At 39.3% G+C, this 25,315-nt stretch overlaps 1 protein-coding gene across 2 annotated transcripts in view; it reads left to right on the top strand.

Moving 5' to 3' along the window:
- Window positions 1-25,315, top strand: part of CFAP74 (cilia and flagella associated protein 74) — a 92,347-nt gene that overhangs the window by 35,141 nt on the left and 31,891 nt on the right. The window contains exons 1-14 of one of the 2 annotated variants that reach the window (XM_055799333.1): window positions 6,884-7,212; window positions 7,880-7,991; window positions 9,028-9,118; window positions 9,482-9,541; window positions 11,382-11,480; window positions 13,294-13,398; window positions 14,592-14,765; window positions 15,369-15,479; window positions 17,330-17,432; window positions 18,152-18,309; window positions 20,269-20,479; window positions 21,389-21,574; window positions 22,647-22,820; window positions 23,969-24,087. In XM_055799333.1, the coding sequence (XP_055655308.1) occupies window positions 7,907-7,991; window positions 9,028-9,118; window positions 9,482-9,541; window positions 11,382-11,480; window positions 13,294-13,398; window positions 14,592-14,765; window positions 15,369-15,479; window positions 17,330-17,432; window positions 18,152-18,309; window positions 20,269-20,479; window positions 21,389-21,574; window positions 22,647-22,820; window positions 23,969-24,087 (1,676 nt within the window). In that variant the 5' untranslated portion in view covers window positions 6,884-7,212; window positions 7,880-7,906. Of the gene's footprint in view, window positions 1-6,883; window positions 7,213-7,879; window positions 7,992-9,027; window positions 9,119-9,481; window positions 9,542-11,381; window positions 11,481-13,293; window positions 13,399-14,591; window positions 14,766-15,368; window positions 15,480-17,329; window positions 17,433-18,151; window positions 18,310-20,268; window positions 20,480-21,388; window positions 21,575-22,646; window positions 22,821-23,968; window positions 24,088-25,315 lie in introns of those variants that run through there. The other variant, XM_055799332.1, reaches the window with a different exon arrangement.

A 25,315-nucleotide genomic window follows, 5' to 3' on the forward strand; every position in this document is an offset into this window, starting at 1 on the left:
TTCTCTGCTTTTTGGTACTGTTCAATCTAGAATGACAATTTTTAAAACCAACCCACAAAGGACACACTGCGAAGGAGACATTTTAAAGAAATTAAAAGCAAAAATGAATGTATAGATACCTTAAGCAAACTAAAGGATGCACCTGTGATAAAGTGCTCGGTTTACCTTTTCCTAGGCTTATTTTTCTATTGTCATTTAATACCAATATTTCAAATGGCAACTAAGGGGCGGTGGGTGAGGGGAATGACAGCCCCATGGGATCCAGGAGAACAGACGTACACAATACATACACAAACATACCTCCACAGACACATAAGATCTTATGTCACAAACGTCTTAAGAACGACGTGGGGGGGTATTTTCTTTCTGATCTTTTCCTTCCTTGCACATTTCAATGGTCATGCCTGCAGCTAACACATGCTGAGAAGGAAAAGACCTAAATTTAAACTCAAGAAGTTGGTTTGTTACATGAAAACTGTTCGGGGTTTTTTTGGAGGAGGGAAGCCAAAAGGTTTTTAATGGCATTTACAGGATGACATACAGAACAGAATGATTTTGTCTCTCTGTATAATAGAACAGTTTTACACCTTCCAGGATATTCTCAGGTGACATTTTTTCATGTTTTTCCTATTCTCAGAGATGGTGTTCCAATGAGCTATGTACCTATTCTGAGAATCCCTTAGTATTGTTTTTCTCTGGCTAGACAGCCGTTATCTAATTTACTAGTAAAAAAGAACAGTTTTCCGTGTCGTCAGCAGACACCTGTAAAAATAGCAAAAATCAGCCGAGGCAATTTGTACATTTAGAATGAGTGTGTGTATATGTGTATTTTATATGTGTATAACGCATATATATGTTTATAACACATAACATATGGAAGTGTCTGAGTGTGTGTATTTGTGTGTTGGTAGATGTACATCAGGGCAACATATGCTCTGAAGAGGTAGATGTTGCTACACGTTTGACCATTAAAACAAATGAAAATACAATGGCAATCCCCTAAAAGAATTGTATTTCTACGACTAAACTTTCAGCACTTACTTTGATCCCATGAAAAAGTTCTTTGCTGTCAATGGTTCTGATACTGCAAAAAAGAACAGGAAAAGTATCACCTACATATTTTCTCTAAATTCATTAAGCTAGTTCTCTTTCTTACTTCTCCTTCAACCACTATACTCCTTTTTCAGGAGCTCTACAGCCAAAAGCCCACAAATTCTTCAATGCAGTCATGATGGGAATAGGTTTAGCTTCAGGATTTTAATACTTTTCTCTGAAAAAATCTGGTAATCAAGGTGTATATTACCAGCGTTCTGATTATCCCTGGAAAAAAAATAACCGTCACATTCATTTCACTGGGCATTGCATAGGGATATTTATCGAATTGCTGAAATCATCTCGAATGATCAAGGTTTTATACTAGAGATGTGGATTAATACTGTCGTCATGAATGGAAGAAACATATACAGGGAGTTTTCCATCACCACCACAATAGTGCCTGGGTTTAACAAAATCTCAGGTTATTTTCACAGGACTGATTTAGCTACCACTTTGTGTCTGTACTTCAGAAAAGGAGATGTTCTAAGATGCATTCCCACACAATCTGAAAATATGTAAGTTCTCTCAGATAAATACGTTACATTTGATGTATATGGGCCCTAATTATAACCTCTGTATTATATAGAAGAAGGATAAACACTAGGTCTTTCAGCCTTGGTTTTAGTTGACTTTGCATACGAATACATAGTTAAGCAAAATGGGCTTTTACATGCTAGATTAACAGTTGGACTCAATGATCTTAAATGTCTTTTCCACCCTAAATGATTCTGTGATTCTATATATATACACACACATATATATGTACACCCCCACGCAAAATTAATAATTCCTATTAGCCAAAGGGAAGAAAAGGGATAAAATTATAATGATCAACAATGTATTTAATTTCCTACAATTCTAGCAGAATATCCCAAACTCTTTACAGTCAATGACAGATTAAAATTTCTCAAGAGATAGATTAAAAAACAATTAAAATTGCTATTAAAACATCAAAACAAAACAATTTAAATAAGCTCCCCAAATCTTTCCCATCTAATCCTCTTGAAAATAATTAAAGCTTTCCTTTAGCTACTGGCTTGGAACTGTCAAATATACTTAAAAATATGGCCCATGATATTAAATGTTTCTTAAGCCTTTTTGTCACTCTACTAAATTACTACGTCTCCTCAATGCATGTGGCTGCAGGCACTAGCTCTTATGGAAATACCCATCCTATAGGCTGACCTCGCATATGGAGCCCAGCTGGATCATCAGAGACCGCATGGGATCAAACCGTGCTCCAACATGGCCAGGTTGTCAGGTCAGAGTTACACAGTTCAGAACAAAATTCCATCTCTGCTCTTGTACACGTAAACCGAGAGCAGATCTGGCAAGGTGGTGTAATGATGACCACGGTGATACCCAGGTCGGTATTTCTGTATTAGCTGACTATGTGAGTCTGTCGAAAGTTGATGGGCTCTGCCCACATCTGGACAACTTCACAAGTAGATATCGTTTATAAACTTTACTATTTATTAAACCATTAGTTATTATTACTATATTAACAATTAGTAATATTTGAAGCATTTACCCTTTCTCAACTAGTAGCAAAGGTCACAACTTTGAAGTAGTATTTTGCTATACTTAAAGCCAGAAACCCACATTTCAAAACCTGTCAAGTATTTTTCTTCTGGAAAATGTAACCAGCGTGATTTTTTCCTGATCATAGTCACTCATACTTTTGTAACTGCTATGGTAAAATAATGTATTTAACTTGTGGTAAGAAATTTTATTGGAGGGCATGACTCGATGGGATTGCAGAGAAATATGCTCAGTGATTTGGGTCAAAGAACAAGTGTTCATAGTCCTTTCTTACCTCAGGATTCTGAGAGCATCTCAAAAGGACATTATTAAAATTCATTTTACAGTTGCACTGCTTTACCTGATATTCTTAATGGATAATTTTCTAAACAGGATAGATGGTTTTACTGCCAGAAAAGTAAAGATGTCATATTGTCACATAAAATTTTTAGAGGCAAAAAATGTACCACATAGATAATTAGTTTCACTGTCCCATGATTCGACTTAAAAGCTAGTGAAAGACTGTTGTGGCAACGTCGCCAAATGTCTCTAGATATATAAATTACACACATATGCCTATTTTTATAAATGAGGTTTCAGAATTTCAGTAGCAATCTCATGGTGGGAATATTTAGCTCATTTCAGAGGCTGTACTGTGCTTGCACTGTATGCATGTCCCGTGGCCCCAACACAAATGTGTCTGTATTTAGTAAAGATCAGTCTAACCACAACTTGTCTTCTCACCTAAAGCACTGGCTGAGAAATCCAGTTTTTACCTGTTTCCAAACGTTCTGAAGAACATGCAGTTCCTCCCTTAGTCTGCATAGATTTTATTTTTTTTTAAATCAAGAAGTGCAGTGTGGCCAGACACTTTGCCCTCTTTTTCTTTTCTCCGCGCAACAGATTTGGGATGAAATTCCCCACTTTGTCACTGAGCCAGGGCTAGTTCCAGGACTGGAGATGATTGCCTTACTCCAGATGTGTTGCTCTCAATGGTGCACTCACAGCTGATGTCACCCTGGGTCCTTCCTTGATGGACTGCTCTGGTAGCAAACTCCCCTCTCGCTCTTTCTTACTACATCTGTAAGGGTGACTCACTGGTAAGAGGCTTATCAACATTGTCCCATTGTTTACAGTTGTTTGCTGTTGTTAAAGTTATCTGTATCATAGAATAGGGTCAGAGAAGTTGTTTTATGTAATCTGCTATGAACCATGCTGCAAAAACTAAGATTCCATTATTGGCATGTCTTCCTGCCTAAAAGCTAGAAAGCTCCGTATATGAGCTACTGTCACCTTGGAAACGTTCAGAAAAGAAATACCAACTGCCGGCAGAAGCACGGCGTGTAGCCATATAACAAACCAAACCATCCAGTTCTACCAAGTTTCCAGTCTATCATGGGGTGGTACTAAGGTAACTCCATTGAAATGCCTCTAAATTTAACTTCACCTTAAGAAAACAGCAGGGTATTAGTTTATACATGCTTACTACATTACCCAGTTTCTCTGAGGTGTATCACTGGTGGTCAGGGCCTACGAAGTCTAGAAAAGTAGCATCACCCAGTGCCTTTTTGTGCATCTCCTGAAGCTTAAAGCTGGAATAGATTCACTTACTTTAATTTGGCAGGGCTAAGTTGTGGATTGGGAGGTAAGAACTTGCCTGGGGAGTTGTAACTTAGCATCTTCAGAGGAACTGCAGGTATCTTCTCTCTTCTTGCATCTATATGGGAGATAAAAATCTAGATTGCCTTTCCCTCGTGTCAAATTAATCACCCGATGCAAAATCATGACCAGTGGCCAGGAAATCACACAGTCAGGCGTAACTGGTAGTGAGCACTCTGAGCTGACTGGTGCTGATGGGAAGGGGGCTATTGTAAAACCTCAGTAACAAAACAGCTGGCATTTCTGTATTAAGTTGGATTAGCAATTTGAACTTTGTCCAGTTCAGAGTGAATATTATGTCAACATTTTCTACAGAATGACAATTCAATTCCTAATCATGTCTGAATGCTATGTCTCTGGCTGCAGCAGTGGTAATAATCCATTCTGGTTTACAGCAAAGACACAAATCAGCTATTCTTTTTTGACTCAGGTGTTGGTTAGGGTTTTAGGAACCTTAGAGGTTAAACTCATATTTATTTATTGCTAAAACTAAGTTTGGTTTTTTTTGTTGTTGTTATGAAAATCTTCCACACAGTTGTAAACTGGGACTAAATAAATATCCTGGATAAAAATATCACAAGAGACTGAAAATCAGTGACATTACCAGGTGTTCTTACAAGTGTTTTCTTGAGGGGAAAAAAATGTCCTTGGATCTTTTGTGTCCTGACTAAAGGAGTGTGAGAACTGGCAGGTTCAGAGTTAACAACAGTTATATCTATTCTAGATCTGCAGAGAGAGCTATACAGTTAATCACTGCATATTTTTAGCCTACATCTTGTAGCTTTAATCCTGCAAATGTCTGTATGTAATTTGTTTTATGTAATATGAATAGATGCCATAAAATCAAGATTCTACCATCTATAGAGCTCAGAATGTCCATATATTTCTAAAGAATGAGGACGTATAGCATAAGTGTAGGACAATTAATGGGCTGCTGTGAATAATATATGCTCTATACTGTGGGTGCCAGTGGAAATAAATATTTAGATTAGCAGCGTGTGCTTACATGCATGGTATCAAAAAACCAGACCTTGCTTCTCATAGCAACTGTAAAAAATTACAGAAATACTGCTAACAATTGGGGAACATTTTCAATTCAATAAATCCGAGAATGCTTTCTGTCTCTATGTATAGATCAGTGTGTATTTTGGTATGGAGCTCCGCTTAAAGAACGATGCCCCAATATTTTAATAACTGAATCACTTTGAATCTTTGCATAGCTGAATTTCTCTAGCATGTCATTTAGGCCCCGCGCCAAGAATAAGGGGACAAGGATCTGCTTTTCTGTGAATGGAACTGCACTGTTCCTTAACTTTGTCAAGGCAATACCTGGAGCAGAATAGAAAGGAAACCCAGTTAATTACCAGTTCAGAGCTAAAACCTGGCAACTGATCACATGGTAGCAAACACGCAGGTTCAGAAGATACCGCTGAAGAGCAGAGTATTCCAACGGAGACACATCCTCTGAATACAGACACATTAGCTTTACTGTGTCAATTACTGAAATACCATCTAAACACTTGTTCATCTAGTGATTCTGGGCATGCTTGTAACGACCATTATTTACCAGGAACCTCAAGACCTGTGGTTTCTGCTGAAGCTGGAGGAAGCATTCAGAACGTGACGTTACAGATGGGCGGTGTGATCAGTACACAGGATTTTTTCTGTAATAACCTTTAATTAGTAACTAATGGTGAAATCCTATTGTCAGAATAGCACAGGCTTATTTCTGAAAAGCCATTTAAGACAGCTTTATGCTGGATTGAAACTGGGAAATCTTCAATATTCTAAAATGTGCCTATTCCGACCTTCAAATCTACAGGACTTCTGCATGGCGGAACGTCACGTCAATTGACTAAAAAGATTTTTTTTCCATCATAATGCCACCAACTTGCTGAAAGTGTAGACATGTGTGTAGAGTAAATAGTAAGCTGAAAGTTGGAAATTTCTGGGATTTCAGGTACCTGAAGCCAGCCGAGCTCAATGCCCAAGCGTGGCTGGAGAGGTGCCACGGCCCTGCAGCCACATGGGCGTCACGGGGCAGTGAGGGGCACACGGCCATGCCACTCGTCCTTACATGTATCTTAGTGCACGTGCCAAAAGCTCCCCAAGATGTGACAGCCCTTGCCAATCACAGCCGGAAAGCCGTCGCGTTGCAGACCAGTTCATCTTTTAACCTCCGCTACTAAAAATAAAAGAACCGTCGAGGCGGGAACAGCCACAACGCGCCGCCCCGGCGCTCAGCTGTGCCACCCGCTGGCCGGGGCAGGCCCGCGGCCCCCCCCCGCGCCGCCCCTCGGCCCGCCCGCGGCATTGCCAGCACGGCGGGGCTCGGCGCGCACCACTGCGCGGGCGGGGAGCCCCGCACGGTCGGCTGGGTGTGGTTTGCCGCGTTGCCGTGGCAGCGGAGCCAACGGCCGCAGCCGCGCTGAGGCGGCGGTGAGGCGCGGGGCCCGGGGCGGCCTGCTCGGCCCTGCCCGCCGCCGCGCCAGCTGTGGGCCCCCGGGAGGACGTCTCGGCCCAGCGGCGGGCAGCGCGGGGCTCTCCGGGCTGCCCTGGGGCGGCGGGGCGCGGAGGGCCGCCGGGGCGGGGGGGGGGTAGAGGCGCAGCCGCGGGCCCTGGGCGGGCTCCTGGCGGCTGGCGCGGGCCGCGGCCTGCAGGCGGTGAGGCGCTGCGGGGGTGGCGGCCCGGTGGAAGGCCGTCGGGCCCTCTGCCGCCGGTAGGGCTCGGCCTGGTGTCCCCGGGGCGGTGCTGCGGGCGGCTGGAGCTGCGGGAAGCTTTGGGGCAGCTGGAGCTGTGGAAACCTTTGGGGCGGCTGGAGCTGCAGAAGGCTTTGGGGTGGCTGTGGGCTCGTCTTGTGTTTGTGTGACTTCCCAGTGCCGCCAACATCCCTAAGTCAGTCACAGCCCAGTGTGGAAATTCTGGCTTGGTTTTAAGGTGGTTCTTATGATTTGGTTGGTCTGCACCATACTTACATGAAGTATTTTCTCTGTTCCTTACCTGGAGAAAATAGATAACTCTCTTCTAGTTTATGTATCTGAGTTCCTGAGAAGGATTGATAAATGCACCCAAAGCTGAGCCACCACCTTCACTAATACTCATCATGTGTACAACTCTCTGTATGAGTAAGATCTTGTTGAGATGCTCAGGCATGTGGTGATAACTCATTCCAGATGACATATAGAATTTACTGAATTCTAATTAATGGTGTCAGCATTTGAGATGAGAACTGTTTACTTAACATTCGGTAACTGCATAGGACACAAAAGCAAGTAGTGTTTGTTGGAGTTGTTCCCTAATCATCCTGAGTAAAGTGATTGCCTAAGTAGATAAAATACATTCACAAGGTTTGTTTAATTATTGAACTGATTGCTATTAAAAAAAATAATGGTAGTGGCCTTTCTTTTCTAGAAGACATTTATTAAAGTTGATACTTAAAGTGTTTGACTAGTACAAAGGTGTGTGATTGTATCCAGTTATTTCACAAGCATTAAGTATTTACTGAATGCTATTAATTAATCTCAAGATATAGTCACCACTATTGCAAGTTCTTGGAGATTATATATATATATATATGTAAATCCTATGCTCTTCTCTTTCTTAGCCTGGTCATTTTGAAAGAACTATCAGTATGGAAGATTATGAGATCAATTATAGTAAGGAAGAAGAGCAAAAATATCTTCCACCATTTCTGGAAGAAAACGAAGAGGAAGCTGGTCAGTTCTCTGATGTGGAAGAACACTGGGAGGGTGAAAATTATGTATTGTTTGGATAACTCACAAAAAACTAACATTAATGTGTCTTCTAACATAGTAGATGGGAACAGTACGGTTCTAGGGTTGAATGACATTCCAAGTAAATGCAATGATTCCAGTAGGTATTCTCTAGCATTATGCTACACAGCTGTAACTAACCCAAATCAAACTCATCTTTTCTGTAGCAGTAAATTCTCTACTTTTTACCTCTGTAAGGCATTTTGGTTCAGATTTATTGATGGTAAAAATCTAATACTTGACTGTAAGGACTTGATTGATTTGCTCATACATCAGCATCTAGTGCTACTTGAAGTGCTCTAGACTGTCATCTGGCTCCAGAATGGCATAGGTCTTCTAGATTCAACTTTGTGGAGATGTTGGATACCCTGAGACATCTAAACTGGATGTCTCACAGATACCACCAGATACCTCTTAGTTGGCAGCCAGTTTCTCTACTTGTGTCCAGAAGTATGTTTCAGTCTAGTATGTGAGGCAACATATCTACCACAATCTACAGATTATCGTGGTGTAGTGCTGAATATTGATCTTTACGTTAAAAAGAGTTCTTGGGTTGCTCTTTTCTCATTGTAATTTTCTTGATTACAAGAATTCTTATAAAAATTTTTGATCTTCACAGTATAGTAGGATAAGGTAATGTCAGATAAACATACTAGGCTGTTGGCCAAAACCTGTCAATAATTAGCCTCCCCCCTGCCCCTCTCCCTTTTTTTGTTTGGGTTTTTTTCCACCTGCACTGGATTGTTGGTGACACTTCCATAGTGAAGGCAGAGGGTATTTTCCTGTTTGGGTTTGCAGGTGTACCATAGTAGTCCCGTGTGTCTTGTTATACAATTTTTTTTTTTAATATACTCTGAAGTAATGCTATAAAATGTTGTCTCTGATTGTCCATGTTTTGACTTGATAGGAAGTATACCTAGAGCTTTGAGTTTTAGAGTTTAAAATCTCTTTATTAAACTGTTGTTTTAATATCTATTAGAATACCAGCTTGAGGAAGAGTTGGCTTGTGGTGTCAAAATGGGAAATGAGGACACTGCTGAACGAGCTGGAGACAAACCTGATTCTAGCATGTAAATCACTTCTTACCAGTCCTAACAGTAATTTTCTTTATAGTAATTTCCTTTAAACATTTTCAAGAGAAGGTTTGGTTAATTCAACTATGCATTCTTTTGTCAAATTAGTCATAGGCAATATAGACTTCTACAAAAAATTAATCGGTTGCTACTGTTAAAACAATGAGCTGGGTAAGATAAAGACAGACTGAACACTTTTTAATCTGAAGCCATTGTAGGTGTGCACATATAACACAATGATTGCACCACGTTAATGTGGGCGATTTGGCTCTTCTCAAACCAATTTACACTTCTTCTAAAACTCAGTCAACTCTTTGTAATAATATGTAGTGTTGTGTTTCTATCCCTCTGTACTTGTAGAACATCAGGAGCAGTTGGAAAAAGAGAAGTTTGTCTGCCAAAGAATACCAGTGTTGGATTGTAAGTTTTTTCACGTGTACAGGGTTTCATACCACTGTGTAAAGTGGTATGGTGATAGACCAGATATTGGTATGATGGTAGATTTGTACTCATTGATTTTACAAGTAGGTGGTACAGTGGACTTACTCCTGAAGAAATAAGTTTACATGTAACAGAGGTCATGCCTGGAAAGGAATTTAGTGGTCTGAATGTGGCCTTAAGTAGCTATTGCTCTCGTCAAAGATCAATGCATGGTTTGGCTTACTTTGAGGAGGCTGTTAATCTCTGCCCTGGAATGACTTGGTGCAGGGTTATAAGGCACAATGAAAAGCTCAAATAACATCTGTTAACATATGTATGTGGGAGGTTGCATTGCACATATACCTACCACCAATACATGCTGGCAGTGTTACCATTATCAACAGATAAACTCAAAATACACCAAAATGATTTAGAAAAACAAACAAAACCCCCCAGACCTTCAGACCTTTTCTTGCTATGTGTTTAAGCAGACCAAAATGATAAGAGAGATTAGCGCATCAACAAACCGGTCTGCTGTATATAATATGTTTTAAACTAGTATGGAATGTTCCCTTTAAAGTTTTAGACCGTTGTTCAGGAAAATTTGAATTTGCAAACCCGAGGTATAATCACCCACAGGCATTTCAGAACAAAGACCCATAATTCATGCATTAAATGTTGGTGTAAATGTTCAACATCAGATATGCATGTCTAAAAATCTTGGCTTAAATGCATGTGTGTGTAAACTTCTGTACAGATTTGTTAGTCTGTTTCCTTATTTATACTGGTCATATCTGTAACAGTTCTGCTAGACTAAGAACAAAACTGAAACAACCCACAAATGCAGAAGTGGATGATGTACAAACTTCACGTAATTTCTCATTATGGTTTCATTGTTAATCGTGTTTAAATTCAAAGGAAAAGCTTGGAACACTATGTGGACTACATTAATAAAACTCAGGCTATGAAGTATACAGATAAAGCTTGTGTATTAACCTTACAGAGGAACCTAAAAGAGCTCAGTGACATGGTCAAAGAAAAGGAACTTGTGGCCCAAAAAGCCAGGTTTAGTATTTAAGCGAACATGATCCGATGGCCTAAGTCATCATCAAAAACTGGGATACTGTATCTGTAACAAATACTAGAGTTTATAGAATTCTTTTTTTGAAAGTTATGTGATGGCAACACTTTTTTAATAAATATTTTCATTATATCCCCAAACTCTTGTAAAGAATTAAGGATCAAGAATAAGAATTAATTACATACTTGAAAAAATTAAATGCAATGATGAATGTTAAAGAAGAGATGTTTCGTCTGGGAGAACTAGATGCTAATTCCTTTCAATGATGTCTGCACAATCATGATAGTTCAATAGTCAGTTGGAAAGATCAAATGGAAAATTAATTGGAAACATTTTCTTAACTGTGATGGATATGGTACATTAGAATCAGTGGAGTTGCTCACATAACTCAAGAGAAGCACCTTCTGTGAGTGTTTTGATGTGTTAAGGTCACAAAGATGTCCCTTAGCAGCAACTGTTTCTGAAGAAAGCTAATGTACAAAGATGCTGTTTATGCTGTTGTCATTTTTGATGCCTGAACTATGGATGATGTCAGAATACACTTGTCACATTTTCCTGGATCTTTGGAGAAAATGTTTGAAATTAACCAGGGCTTCTGAAGAACCTCATAGGAAGATCTTAAAAGAAAAAGTGAGATGGTGGTGGGGAACTGGGAGAGCTGAAGGAATCCTAGCTGTGACTCTTGCCCACAAAAGGAAAAATTTCTTCAGAAAGAGTGAAGAACTTGCAAAATATAAATAATCTGTTTGTTTCTTGCAGAGATGATCTGAGTACCTGTCAACGGCGGATCAAGGTGCTAGCAGAGCAGCTGGATTATTTAGACTTTGAAATAGAGAGAGAGGAGGAGGCTGGCAATGTGTAGGTAGAGAGTTTCTGGATGCCAAAGATTACAGGCATCCACTGTGTTTATCTGTGTGTAATTAATGAGATAAACTTTCTTGGTTTCATCTCTCCATATTGTTGAACAGTTGATAGAATTCTTAAGCACATATGTTAAAGACATTAACAGACCAGTGATGAAACCCTTTGTCATGCTCAGGTTAAGCTGTAACCGCATTAGCTTGGAAGGCTGTTCTGGTACAAGGCTGCTGCACTTTCAGCTGTTGAGCAGAGCAATGCTTTCACTCCCGTGTCGCTGAAGGCATGTGGCTAATACTGCAGTCACTTTCCGGCTGAATGTATTTTCAACAATAATTCCTCCTTTTGAAATAGACTAATGGTGGATTGGCTTGGGAATCATTGACCTCTATGCTTTCTGGTCTAGGGGTAATATTCTGTTAGGTAAATCAGTGCAGAAAGAGGTGGAAACTTAAGAATGGATAGGAAAGAGATTTTAAAATATAACAGCAACAGGTTATTTTATCAGCCTAGCCCATTACTGTCAATTATGTTTATCAGGGTCTCAATCACTTCTGTTCAGTATGATGAACCAACCCAATGTGCTATGGCAGTTTTAGAGGTCATGAGTTTGCTTCTGTTAACTGTTACAATCAGGATTTTTTCATATATATATATATATATATATGTATGTATATATATGCCATTTCTTTTTTTGTTTATTTTATGTTGTGAAATGCATGAATGCCTTTCGGGAGTAGTTCTGCATCCAGGAGCTGTTCTGTAACGCTTCTGCTATAAAGTGGGAGGCAATTTACTGTACTCTTCACATTTGGTTTAAATAGAAAGAAGTGGGTGGGTTGTGTACCAGGAACCAGTGTATTGTGAACAAACTTTGCAGCTGCATTTTATGACCTGTGTTAATCTTCAAGTTAGTGTGTTGATGAATGGTGCAATGATAAAGGTAGGTTAACTGCCAAAATGGAATATCTGCTTAAACAGAAATGATGAGTTGAATGCTAATGAGACCCCTGTGATGGGTGCTAGTACTCCCTGTTCAGGATCTCAGACAGTTTTAGTAACAAAACCCAACAAAGACAGAAAAGCTCTGTGGAAGTTTTTATGCTTATCAATTCTTGCAATCTATTATAGTTAACAAGTTAATAATAGAATAAGAAACTTGATAAATGTCTGGTTTATGAAGCTCAGAGGTATTGTATTTTAGCAGTAATGAAAATACTAGCTGACATTAACATTACTGATGCCCAATACAAAAATTCTGAAGTAAGAGTAGTAGGTTCAGGTAGAAGATCCATTTCCAATTTTCATTTTGGGGAAGGGAGTCTATGTTGAGTATAGTCAGTTCGTGGTTGATTCTGCATACTTTCTGTTAGTCTTCCTGGGTAGAGAAGACCAAGGAAAATAACTGTCTGGCAATGCTGCCATTGTAGACGAAGTATATGGAATATTGTAATGCCATTTTAAAAGCAAAATCAGTCTAGGTTCGCTTAAACTAATTTTTATCAGTAATACTACTTTTATCAGCTTGAGAAATGAACAGTCTCATTAAACTTTACTGGTCAATGGCTTTGGTTGAAACTTAGAGGAGTATTTCAGTGTGTAGTAGTTTAAAGAAAGCTATGCCTTTGAATGAAGAATGGATACTGAGAAGGCTAAATAAGAGAGTGCATAAACTAGTGGAGTTCTAAAACATAAATCTCAGCCTCAAACCTACTTTTTATCACTGCTGATCTTGGAGGTGGGGGTCAGATTATATTTTTTAACCTTTATTAGTTCCAGTTTCTTCCTGATTGTTTCTTTTTAATGTTAACAGTGAAGCCTTGTCCCGCCTTCAGGCACTGCGCAATCAATTGTGCACTGAACTGGAGGAAGAGGAGGATTTTGAGTTGAAAGTTGCTGTGACACTACAAGAAAACATGTAAGTGAGGGAATGAGAAACAGTCTGATGGGAATCAATCTTTATTGTGTTCTTCATATACTGTTTAATGGATTCAAAAGTTAATCTCTGTGGAAGTTGCTTGTAAATACTGAACTACATCGTTTGAGGTCATGTGAGGTTGACTGCAAAGCAGAGGATCTCAAGAGCAACTTTTAGCCTGAACAGTTCATTGCTTAGGAAACTGCTTGCTTGTGGCTCTGTCCTTGAGTTAGTTTTGCACACATAAATGAAGTTTTAGTTTTAGTTGAGTTGTCCATAAATTGTGGACCTAAACAGGTCTTATTTTAAATGGGAAATAAGCTGGATGAAAGTAAATCTGTCTGTGACATTGATCTCTGAATGAGCATAAATGCTTCTAATATATGCTTCTTAGTGTTTTTTTTTTAGGACATAAAGAAAAAGATTTAAATTGAGAATGGAGACATTGTGGTATTTTTATGCTAGGCTAGTATTGCTGTTTGTAATTGATTGTTCACACATACTAAATTATTTATATAAGACAGAATAAAACTGTTCTGTGGAAGGCAATGGGAGTGTTTATATTTTAGCACCAGAGGTACAACTACTAATGCCACTGCATCAAAGGAAGAACACAAGCATGAGCTTATGGATGTGGTTAACCACTTGGTTAACCAGGATACAGAGTGTTCTGCTGCAGTGTTGTATAATAGCTTATAAAGGCTTGACTCATTTATTGTGTGATTAGCAATAACTATTAATCGGTTCATACGTATCCCTATCATATCTAAATTCCTTCAACAAAGCATAGAAGAATAAAAGCTATGGCCTGTCCCTGAAGTTATTTACTCTTGAAAAAAAAGCTATTTTTCTAATTTTTCTTGTTGTCTTATTTTTTCTGGGTGAATGTAAATTTGAGAAAGAGAGCCTTGAGCCTTAATTTGTTTTTACTTTTTTGCTTACTGATATTTTTGATGTCTTTAAAATGAGATATGCTGTTAGATATGAGCCTTAGTCTGAAAGGTACAATACCTGTGTCAGTAACAAGGTATGATTTACAATATAATTTAAAGAAATAAATTAAAACATGGATATATTTTCGATTTTATTTTTTATTTTATTTATTTTATGTAGAGCCTTAGCTACTCGATAGTCTCAAGTAAGTGAAAGAATGTCAGTATTTCAGTGAAAGCAGCTCATGCTTTGTTTTAAAGGCTTGAGATGTGGCAGATAGAAACTGAGCAGGGAAAATATGAAATCCTCCATGAACAACTTAAAAAAGATGAGGAGGAGCTAGAGATGCAATACCAAGAACGAGCAAAGGTGCGGATTTGGAAGGAAGAAATAGCAGCACTGCAAGCAGAAGAAAATCGGCGGGCTAGAGCAAAGTAAGCATCTATAAGCCTCTGCTTCCTTTCTCCAGATTACTTTTAGCCAGCTCACTATTTCAGGTGTTGAGAAGATAAGCTAATTTAAATAATATCCAAAAATAGTGATATTGTGTTTCTTAGCTGCATGTTGCTTCAGAAGCATGAGGAAACATAATTAAAGTAATAATTGCCCACAGTCTTGCAGTTCTGCAGGCAAAGATTTCTGATCTATGAAAATAAACTTGCTAAACACAAAAACTGTGAATGCTTTTTGTCTAAGGAAATGAAGCTGCTGGATCAGACTAACTGCATGTGTCTGCATTGTTGTTGGCCACCAGCACCTTCTGAACCTATGGTGAGGTTCATCGAGATTTCTTGGAGAGAAAGCGAACGCTAGTTTAGAAATTTGTCTAAAATGTCTAAAAAAATTTGTCTACATATGAAACCACTTGGTTTTGTGAAAACAGGAGGGGAGGGGGAGGGGGGGAAGTTGGCGGAGATTAGTCTCCTTGTTTCAGCACATATTAATAATCTCCCCACCCCCACCCTTAGATGTCATTGTGTTGGAATTAAGGTTTCCTTAGTCCTGCTGCAATTGTTGGTTTGCTTGTGTTTTTGTAGAAAAGAAGAGGAAGCCCAGAAAAAATATCAAGAAAGGCATAAAAAAATACTTGAAGATGCCAAAAGGAACCATGAAAAAGCAGTCCGTTTCCTCAGAGAAAGCATAGCAAGGTTATTGTTTATTCCTTTTCTGTTATTGTATACATTCTCTGGTGTGTAATAGTTTATCCTTCAGTCTTTGAAATATAGTCATTTCTCTGCTAGGTGTGTCTTCCGTTACACTTGGAAATCTTCTGCCATGAAGCATTCACTTAGTGGCAGTGAAGCAATCAAATTTTGCATGGCACAAAAGGACTTGGAAAGCTGACGATCCACTTAGTGCACTAGTGTAGTCTTCAGGGTCCCTGTAGCTGAAGGGACAGCCTTTTTGATGAGATGCAGAGGGGTCTGACTGCTTGCAGGCATTAATAACGATTTGAAACATTTCATATATATTTATGTCATTAACTGAACTGTTTCTGAAGTAGTATAACTAAATTCCAGGTTTCAAACCTGCTCTCTGCTGTTGTATATTCCCTCTGAAATGTGGTAAAAAAGCTTTCTTGCAGCCTGGTGAAATTGGTTGATAGGCCATTTCTTTGTGCTCCTGTTCTTTTCTGGTTGATGGTTGTTGTGGTTTAACCTCAGCCGGCAGCCAAGCACTACGCAGCTGCTCACTCACTCCCCCTCGCCCAGAGGGACGGGGGGAGAATAAGAAAGGAACATAAAGCTCGAGGGTTGAGATAGGAACAATTTAATAGGTAAAGCAAAAGCTGCACACACAAGCAAAGCAAAAGAAGGAATTCATTCCCCACTTCCCATGGGCAGGTGGGTGTTCAGCCATCCCCAGGAGAGCAGGGCTCCATCACGTGTACCAGTTACTCAGGAAGACGAATGCCATAATGCCTGATGTCCCTCCCGTCCTCCTTCTTCCCCCAGTTTATATATTCAGCATGACGCCATATGGTATGGAATAGCCCTTTGGCTAGTTCGGGTCACCTGTCCTGGCTGTGTCCCCTCCCCATGTCCTGTCCTGTGCCCCTCCAGCCCTCTCGCTGGCAGGGCCCATGAAACTGAAAAGTCCTTGACTTAGTATAAGCATTACCCTGCAACAGCTAAAAACATCAGTGTGCTACCAGCATTGTTCTCATACCACATCCAAAAGGCAGCGCTGCACCAGCTACTAAGAAGAAAATTAACTCTACCCCAGCTGAACCCAGGACAATGGTAAATTGAATGTTCTCCTCATGGGTTTATGTTTATATAATTACTGCGCTGTTGAATTATTTTGCTACTAAAGAAACTGTGAAGCTTTTTTACTTACTTTTACTTGTATGCTAGCACTTCATTGAAAAAGGTGATGTAAATAATTGTACTGTTTCTGTGATGGTTTATTTTTCATTAGATGGCATGTGAGACTTAATAATTGAAAACAAACAACCAAATAGAAACAAACCATTTTTTTTTCCCTGGGTAATGTATCAAATATATTGATCTTACTAGGTTTTTTTCTAGTTTACCTGGAATACTCTCAGGCTTGATTCATGCCCACATATTTCTAGCTTTTGGAGTTCCTAGGGTTTATTTTTAACGTGGATACAAGTGGTTGGCTCATATAAAGTTCGCTATGTAATTGTTTAGATAATGGTTATATGAGCAACACCTGAATTCTTACTTTATTTTAGCAACTAGACATATGTCATAATGTGGAACACATTCTTCATATTCAAAATTTTAAAAAAAAAAAAAAAAGTTGTTGAGCAAACTAGTTGAAAGCCTGTTGGCACTTGCGACTTGAGCGGTACCGTATATAGAAGAGTCTTCCAACTGTTCCGCTGTACCCACACCCAGTATCATAGTAAACACAGAGGCTTACAGGAAGAATGTTTGGTGACATCGACAATTACTACTTGTCAGGTTAAACATTCTAATACTAAAAGCTTTCCAGGATATGAGCCTGAAAGATTTTACTTTGCTTACAGAATTCATGAAAAAAATGCAAAGGAAGAAGTGAAAACTCAGGAGCATATGGAGAGAAGGATACAAGCTGTGCTTTCCCTGAAAAACAGCCTAACTTCCAACAGGGTACTGCTGCTGTGGCTTGCATGGGGAGTGAAGGAACTGGCTTGTTAGACTGCTAGGTTTTAATGCAAGTAATTTGAGTTTTTGTTGCAGAATTGTGTGATGCTGTCAGATCACTGACCAAATCCCTTGAAACTGGGGAGAATTTAACTATAGGAGTAATGGTGCTAGATTTGTATGTGCAGATTTTGACACTTCTACTTAGAGAGCTGATTCTGTCAACAATCTAGCTGTTCTGGTAGGGTGACTCTTCAAAATAATGCAAACTACAACTTCTCTGAAACCCAGCGAGAAGCATTTCTAGTTATTTGAATCCCAGTGCAACTATGCTTCATACAGAAGAAAACCAGTTACTTAAGAATTTAAATAATGTAAACTAAGAATTTCTGAGCTGTGCTACTTTGCTTTTCTACTTACGTTCTGTAAAATCTGAAGGAATTACATTCATTTAATACTGGTTTGTTTAGAACTGTATCTTTCCGCATTGCTTCATGGAGTAGCATTTCAGAGGCAGGCTAGGAGCGTAAAGAAGTAGCCCTGACCTAGGCAGAGCTTTCTGCATCTCAGCACACCATGAGCACCATGTGTATTAAAGACAGGAAGTTCTACTTCAGGGAAATCTACCATGAATTCATACTTAGATAAGGAGACCAACACTAGATTCTGGTTTATATTCTTTAATATATGAATCAAATACTAAACTGGTTTGTGTGGCTTCATAGGAAAAACTCCAAACTCTCCAGGCTTGGAACAAAGCAATGGCCTTTGAGGCAAAGAAGCAGGAGATGGAAATGAGGGAAGCTGTCCTAGCAGAAGGAGGCAATGTTGCCAAGGAAATTTTCCTCCATAAACGACAGCTACAGCATGAAAAAGAGAAACAGTAAGTATTCCTATCTATCTCAAACTCTCAGCTGCTTACTGATGCTCATGCAGGAATATATTTGAGCTCTTAATCAGATTCTGAAAACATAAGATTTACGATACTGTCTCAAGGGAGTGAACTCATGCTTATACTCTGGATGTGTGATATTTGTATAGTCTGTTCTAAGCGACTTGAACTTCTAGCTTAGGTGTGTTATTCAGAGAACCAAAGTTAGGAGCCCATGTTCTGTCAGTAGTGCAAAGAAGATGAACTGCTTCAGGAGGGGAATTCAGTGAATCTAAACTGGATGCCCGAAGTAACTGTACTTCTGCATTTCCTGAACGCTGTCCCTACAGAAACTGAATAGCTTTCAGAGGCTTTTAGAGACAGTCTCTGGAAGATTGCACTGCAGTAGAAGCAAGGTAGTCTTCATGCTTTTTCTGATTGAAAGTACTCGTCTGCCTGTGTAACAAAGTTGATAGGAATGTGCCTGTACGTCATCTGCTCCGGTAAAAAGCATAATTATTGTTTTTAACCACTCATGAAGATGAATTTGAGCTAAGATACCAAACAGAGGATGGCCGAGATACGCATTTCTGCATGCTGGCTTTGCTACAAGGGCAGTAAACTGTAGCAAATGTTAGAGGTTTAATAAAGGTCCAGTAAGTCCTAAGTTTTGATTAAATAAAGCTTCAGTTTTGACAGCTGCGTAACACCACCTCTGCTATCCCTAAATATGTTCTAAAAAGCATATTAATAAAATAATCGTATGAGTTTGTAGAAATCTACTGGAAATACCCAACTCTTAAGTTTAATCCTTTTCACCTTGCTTTCTGCCTTTCACTGTTTCCCTTTGCAGGCCAAGGGAGATCACAGTTTGCTAGTCTTAACGTTAGCTGTGTTGTGTTCCTCATAGCAGTTCTCTTCTAATTTCAGCTACTATCCTCCTAATCTGCTGAAGAACTGCTTAGTTATTTCTCCCAGGGCTCTGCCATTCTCCTCTCCTGTGACGGGATGTTCTCAGTTTTCTCCGAGTAGATTTCAGCCTGAACATATATTTCTGAATTATCTGCAAAAGAAAATAATTCTTTAGTCATTAAAACCATTATGCCATTAATTTGTGTATCACCTACAAAAAGATTTGTAAAGCCAAGAACTGATAGGAAGAGTGGATGGCTTTTTACTTAAGGCAGTTAGCACTGGGAGTCAGTATACTGCTCCTATGTCTTTGTATCCGTGATTTAACTTCCTTGTACTGCGATTTTGCAAAAATACATTACAAATAGGATGCCATTTATCTGCTGCAATGGGACATTATGAGGCTACATTCAGGCATTAAAGTGCTTCAGTAGCCAGTAGCCTGTATTTAAATGAGAGGTGATATTTTCTTTGCTCCTGTTTAGAATCAGTAATTATTTATATGGATTACTTGAAGAGGTGAAGGTCTATATTGAAACTGATCATTAGTGTGGGTAATATTTGTTGCAGAAAATTGTGTACTAAACTGCTGGTATTAAAACTGAGATTAAATTATCTACTGTCACTTTTGTCATGCTACGCAGTGTGTCATGGAATTTGTAGTTGTACATAGCTTTGAATTCATACCTTCCAAGTTCAGTATTTATGTCCTTATCTTAAAAAATTCTTCCTTCCTTTATTAAATCCACTGGATTTCAGATAGGCAGTTTTCTTTAAATAGCTGACAAGGTTAGGAAAAGTATTTAAACCCTTTGTTTTTCAGTAGCGGTGACTGGTATGCTTTGTCAACTCCTCAACTTCTAAAACACTGTAATTGAGTATATTTAGTCTGCAAAAATGTATAAATAGCCTCTAAATCACCTGTTGTCTTCGCACAAATTACCAATGCACCCAATTTAAAGACTTGCTCTTTAGCTTAAAGGCTCAAAAGAAACTGGACTGCAGCGAATATTATTAATAGCAACCATAGTTGGTTTAATATTTCTTACAACATTACAGAGCTTTTAGAAAACGGCAAAAGTCAAGAAAAATTGAGATTGTTTCTCGAATTTTGCAAGAAGAAGCTTCTATTTGCAAGCAGAAAAGAAGTCAGTCCTGTACTAAGGCAATTAAGGGTAGTGGTAAACTTGAGGATTCTTCACTGTGGAGAACGCAAACGTGGCGATATATCGAGACGACCTGCAAACACTCAGCTGGAGCAGTATCACAGGTAAACAAAGGCCTAAGAATTACCTGTCTTTAGGTGTACTTTTTGTCAGAGGTGCAGGTCAGTGAATTCTTTTGTCTCTGAATAGCAGAGCCTACAACCAAACACCGGATAGTACAGAACAAGTGGGTGGTCATTTCTCCCCTAGATCTCTTAATGACCGTTAGTCTCCCTTGTCTTGCTTGTTGATGCTTATATGAATAAAGACACTGTCTTGCTTGGTGTGGGGAGGTTTGTAAGAAGACGTGAATTTTCAGACACATGAATCGCAAGAGGCATCAAAAGCCATGCAGAGTACCATCACTTCCTATTTAATTACCTTCATCCCTGAGTAAGGATTCAGATGAGTTTGTGAGCACACGAGAAATGTTTCAACTGTATTACAAAGGAGACCAGGGTTCTCTCTAGACATAAGCGGTCTGGATAGTTCGTTGGTTTTTATCTTCGCAGTATTCCAGGGAGTACTGGCTTGGAAAATGAAGGTGAATGGAGGTGAAATGATGGAATTTAATTCCCTAATGAAACTAGTGGCCTCATGCAATCTTTAGGTATTTAAAAGAAAAGAGGTGGGGAGGGAGGTGTTGGTAGAAATAGTCATACTACAACGAAACAACAAAGCCCTTTGTTATCATGTGATATGCAAAACATTAAAAAACTGCAGTGTTCTCATGCCTGGGGACTGGTTTCTAGCCTCCTACAGTATACAGTTAACAGCGTACAGATGCTTTTAACGTAAGATTTGGTTTGTATTCGGTGTTTTAAGAAAGGATTGACCTAAGTTGTCATCCTTGGCCTCTGAGCTCTATACACCTGTCATTTTTGTGTTAAAAGAGCTCATAAACTGTTAACTGTTGAAGTAACTGTCCTTTAGTAATTTTTAACTGTATCTTCAAAACTTACGGTCTTTCACAGAAGTCATGGCACTCTCCGCTAGCTTGTTCCTCAGCGGGTGAGAGAACTGCTTCTGTAGGAGAGAATTCTGAAGAAATACCCCATGACGTGCTCTGTGAAAGTGATGACGATGAGAAAGAGAGGGACAAAACCCTACTAGAACCTGAGTTCCCAGGACTTTGGGATCAGGAATGTGACTTGCACAAGGTAAATGTTGTGATATCTCGTACTAGAAATAATAACAGGCAAAGAAAAGCATACCTTCTAGCAAAGTAGTAGTATTCTATACTCTAAACAGAAGTAAATAATATACTTAATACTCTTATAAAGTGGAGTATAATATAAAATAATATAAAATACTCTTATACAGTGGAACTGTGAAGTTAAAATCCTAAATGTGATTCAAAGGTATACTTGCATGTACTGCTTTTTCTGAGATGTAGAAGACATTTAAGAGCAGACTTTGTAATCAATCAAAAAGAAATAATGTCAGTACATACTTTCATGGAAGAAGTGCTGGACCATAACTGAAATTATAACCACAGAATCATTTAGGTTGGGAAAGATCTTTGAGATCATCAAGTCTAACCGTTACCCCAGCACTGCCAAGCCCACCGCTTAACCATGTCCCTGAGCACCACATCTACGCATTTTGTTTTAACAACTCCAGGGATGGTGATTCCGCCACCTCCCTGGGCAGCCTGTGCCAGTGCTTTACCACCCTTTCAATTGAAAAAAAATTTGCTAATATCCGATCTAACCCTCCCCTGGTGCAACTTGAGGCTGTTTCCTATTGTCCTGTCACTTGTTATCTGGGGGAAGAGACTGACCCCCAGGTAGTTGTAGAGAGCAATAACGCCCCCCCTGCGTCTCCTCTTCTCCAGGCTAAGCAACCCCAGTTCTCTCAGCTGCTTCTCATAGGACTTATGCTCCAGAACCTTCACCAGCTTAGCTGCCATGTTGCAGTGAAGTTAGCTGATTTTTTCTGAATGAGTATTTGTTTAAGAAGTTGAGGGAGAAAAAAATCCTTTAAGTGCACAAGATCTAATGCTGCCTTTAAAAACACTATGTCATAGTGTTGGATGATAAGCTACAGAACAGACAGCTGAGAGTAAAATTCTTCATATGAAAGCTGGGAGGCTGAATTTGATCTGGAGAGAAACAGATAAAGGCTGGCCAGATCCTAAAAGATTCCATTCTGCAGACTTTTCTACTTGGAGCTACAGATTCTGTGATCACACTTACAGTCATGGTGGTTTTTATCGATGTTCCTTATTAGATATCCAAAGAAGAAATGGTTCCAAAGCAGCTGGCTACAAGTGTAGTGAAAGAAGAACTTTTTGACAAAAAAAGGGAGAAATTCCAAACTGGAGTTTTTCACAAGCAAATAGTGTCTGGTCGTGAACGTAAGGGATGTACTTTCTATAGTAAACCAAGCTGCATTCATTTTAAGGTTAGTGACCGTTCTGCGTAGGATCTATAAAGGTGATGTATGTGTCTACTGTATGTACATAGCAATGTCTTGATCAAAAGTCTGTTGCATGGGAAGGAAAAGAAAATATAATACTTCTTGTCTTTGATAGGTCTTTAGTCAAACCTGAGACGTATTTGCCTTTTTATCTAGCAATCTCTTTAAGTTACAATCAGGTTAAATAAACTACTTAGTTTCACTACTTAGTTCTAAATTATAAAATACTTCCTTTACTTAGGGGAATTTAAATACTGCCAGAAAGATGAGCAAATAATGAAACAGCTTGTTAGGCTGTGTTCTGTTGTTGTTTGGTTGGGTTTTTTTTAAGCGCAGCCTAACTGTTACTTAGGTATTGTTTGTATATACATTATGACTATAAAAAAATGCCCTTGAAGTCATGACTATGACCCAGTCAAGATTTCAGTTTGCAAGCGACCATCATATCGTACTGGTCATGAGGAAAGTGAGCTGCAGTATATCTGTATTGTAATTAACAAGTGTACTGTGAGAAAGTATAACACTCTGCCTAGTCCTCTGTACTTGAAAAGGTTGCTAGTATGGCACATCAGACAAACCTTTTGTGTCAGAGAAACGTGCTGCCAGGCAGCCCACGAGACTCATCTACGTGTTAGTGGATGTGCCCAGCTGTACAGCTTTCCTGGCGTTCTGGTTTGATGAGGTTTGATGAGCTGGGAACCTGTGCCTTGCACAGAAACAGCAGACCTCTGTCAGAAGACGGTGACACCCAGCTCTGTGTTTCAGAAATCTGTGTTGCCTTTGCTACACACAGTCTTAAATTGTTAACTTGGTTAGTCCACACATGTGACTTGACATCTTTGACGTTCACTGCAGGAAAAGACAGAGCAGCTTGGTGTGTTAGCTGTGCACCAACGCAAGTGATGTGCCCCAGCCATGAAGCGTGAGTTCCTGGTTCTGTAGGCTGTGTGTTTTACAAGGGTTTGTTTGGAGCCAGGCAGGGCTTGATGGGTTTAGATAATACTTTGCACACAGGCCAAGGATCCCAGTAGGGACTGTGGGCACAGCTGTGGTGAAAGCAGTTGGTTTTGTCATGATGTGTGTAAACGCTACTTCCTGTAACTCACACCACCTGATATGTTTGGTGTTCCAAGGATTTTGATGTTGGTCAAATCTACAAAAAGAAGATAGCTTTGATAAACGCATCCTACAGTGTCAATTCCTGCAGACTAGTGGGAATCAGTGAATGGCTCAAGGACTTCATCAGTATTCAGTAAGTAAAATTAACTGTAGACTAGTTGCTTCTTTTACCTTTGTACCACAGCAGATGTAAGCAAATTCTGTAGCATATTAAATAATTTCAGTAGACACATCTAAATTACTAGATTCCATTCTTGTGTGATGAGGAAAGAAACTGTGTCTCCAAGCTGAGGAGCAAGAGGCTTACTGAGCCTCAGCTGCATGTCGTTGGTTTCTGTAGCGGTGATAGGAAGGGACCAGCCCCTAGTCTGTGGAAAGCAATAGAGACCTGTGGCAGCTACCAGCCCTGAACAAGTAGAAAGCTTTTTTCAAAAATGTCAGAGCATTTTAAAAAGGGGAAAAGGACCTCTTCATTGGTACAAAGAAGTAAAGGAGGACCCAAGCTTCTTTCTAGGCCACCACAAGGGCCTTTAAACCCAGGCAAACCTCTCACCAGCTGCCATCCTTCAGTGCGTGATTCACACGAATTTCTAGATGACTGCTGAAGTTTGTGCGTAAGGAAGCTGATGAAATCAAGGAAGCAATCTGTGGGCAAAGAGCACTTAAGTTCAAATCCTGTGGTCTTGGGAAAGAACATTCATATAATCCTGATGACAGGTTATATAACGAAGTACTCCATTCAGTTGGGAGAGGTTGCAAATTAATCTCAGTTTAACTATATAAATGATTTTATTTGGCTGTTAATAAATAAATAAAAGGAAATATCCACAAAATATTGCTTTCTAAGAATAATTCAGGCACTAGCTTTCTCTGGAGATACTCCAAGTCTTCAACAATGTAAAGTATTACTTTCCACAACTTGTCTTTACCTGAAAAGTGAGTCAAGAAAATAAAATATTTACTTGGAACTCTGTGAAATGAAAAGAAAGAAAGATTTTAGTCTAGCCTAAAAATGAAAAACTGCCAAAGCTCTTGTTTATGTGTAAGTGAACCTTATTGACAAATAGGAGACATCAGAGTGAATTAATTTGGCTTACATAAAAAGTTAACTTTACATAAAGACTTCAATTCTTATCGCTGACTGACCTGAAGAAACCAATTCTGTTTAATTATATCCCGGTGAAATAAACAAGTTGTATTACCCCAGTAACTGATTTCATACTCCAGGGATCATTTTCCAGCTCACTAGCCACTGCCACTTTGTAGTGCTAGATTGCACTTGGAATTTCCAGCTTGCTCGATGAGAAGAATTACAGTGCTGTTGCCTGCCCTCTTAGTCCCTGTAAGAGTACACTGGGATG

Source organism: Falco peregrinus, chromosome 3, assembly GCF_023634155.1.
Source record: "Falco peregrinus isolate bFalPer1 chromosome 3, bFalPer1.pri, whole genome shotgun sequence".
In the NCBI taxonomy this organism is placed as follows: Eukaryota; Metazoa; Chordata; class Aves; order Falconiformes; family Falconidae; genus Falco; species Falco peregrinus.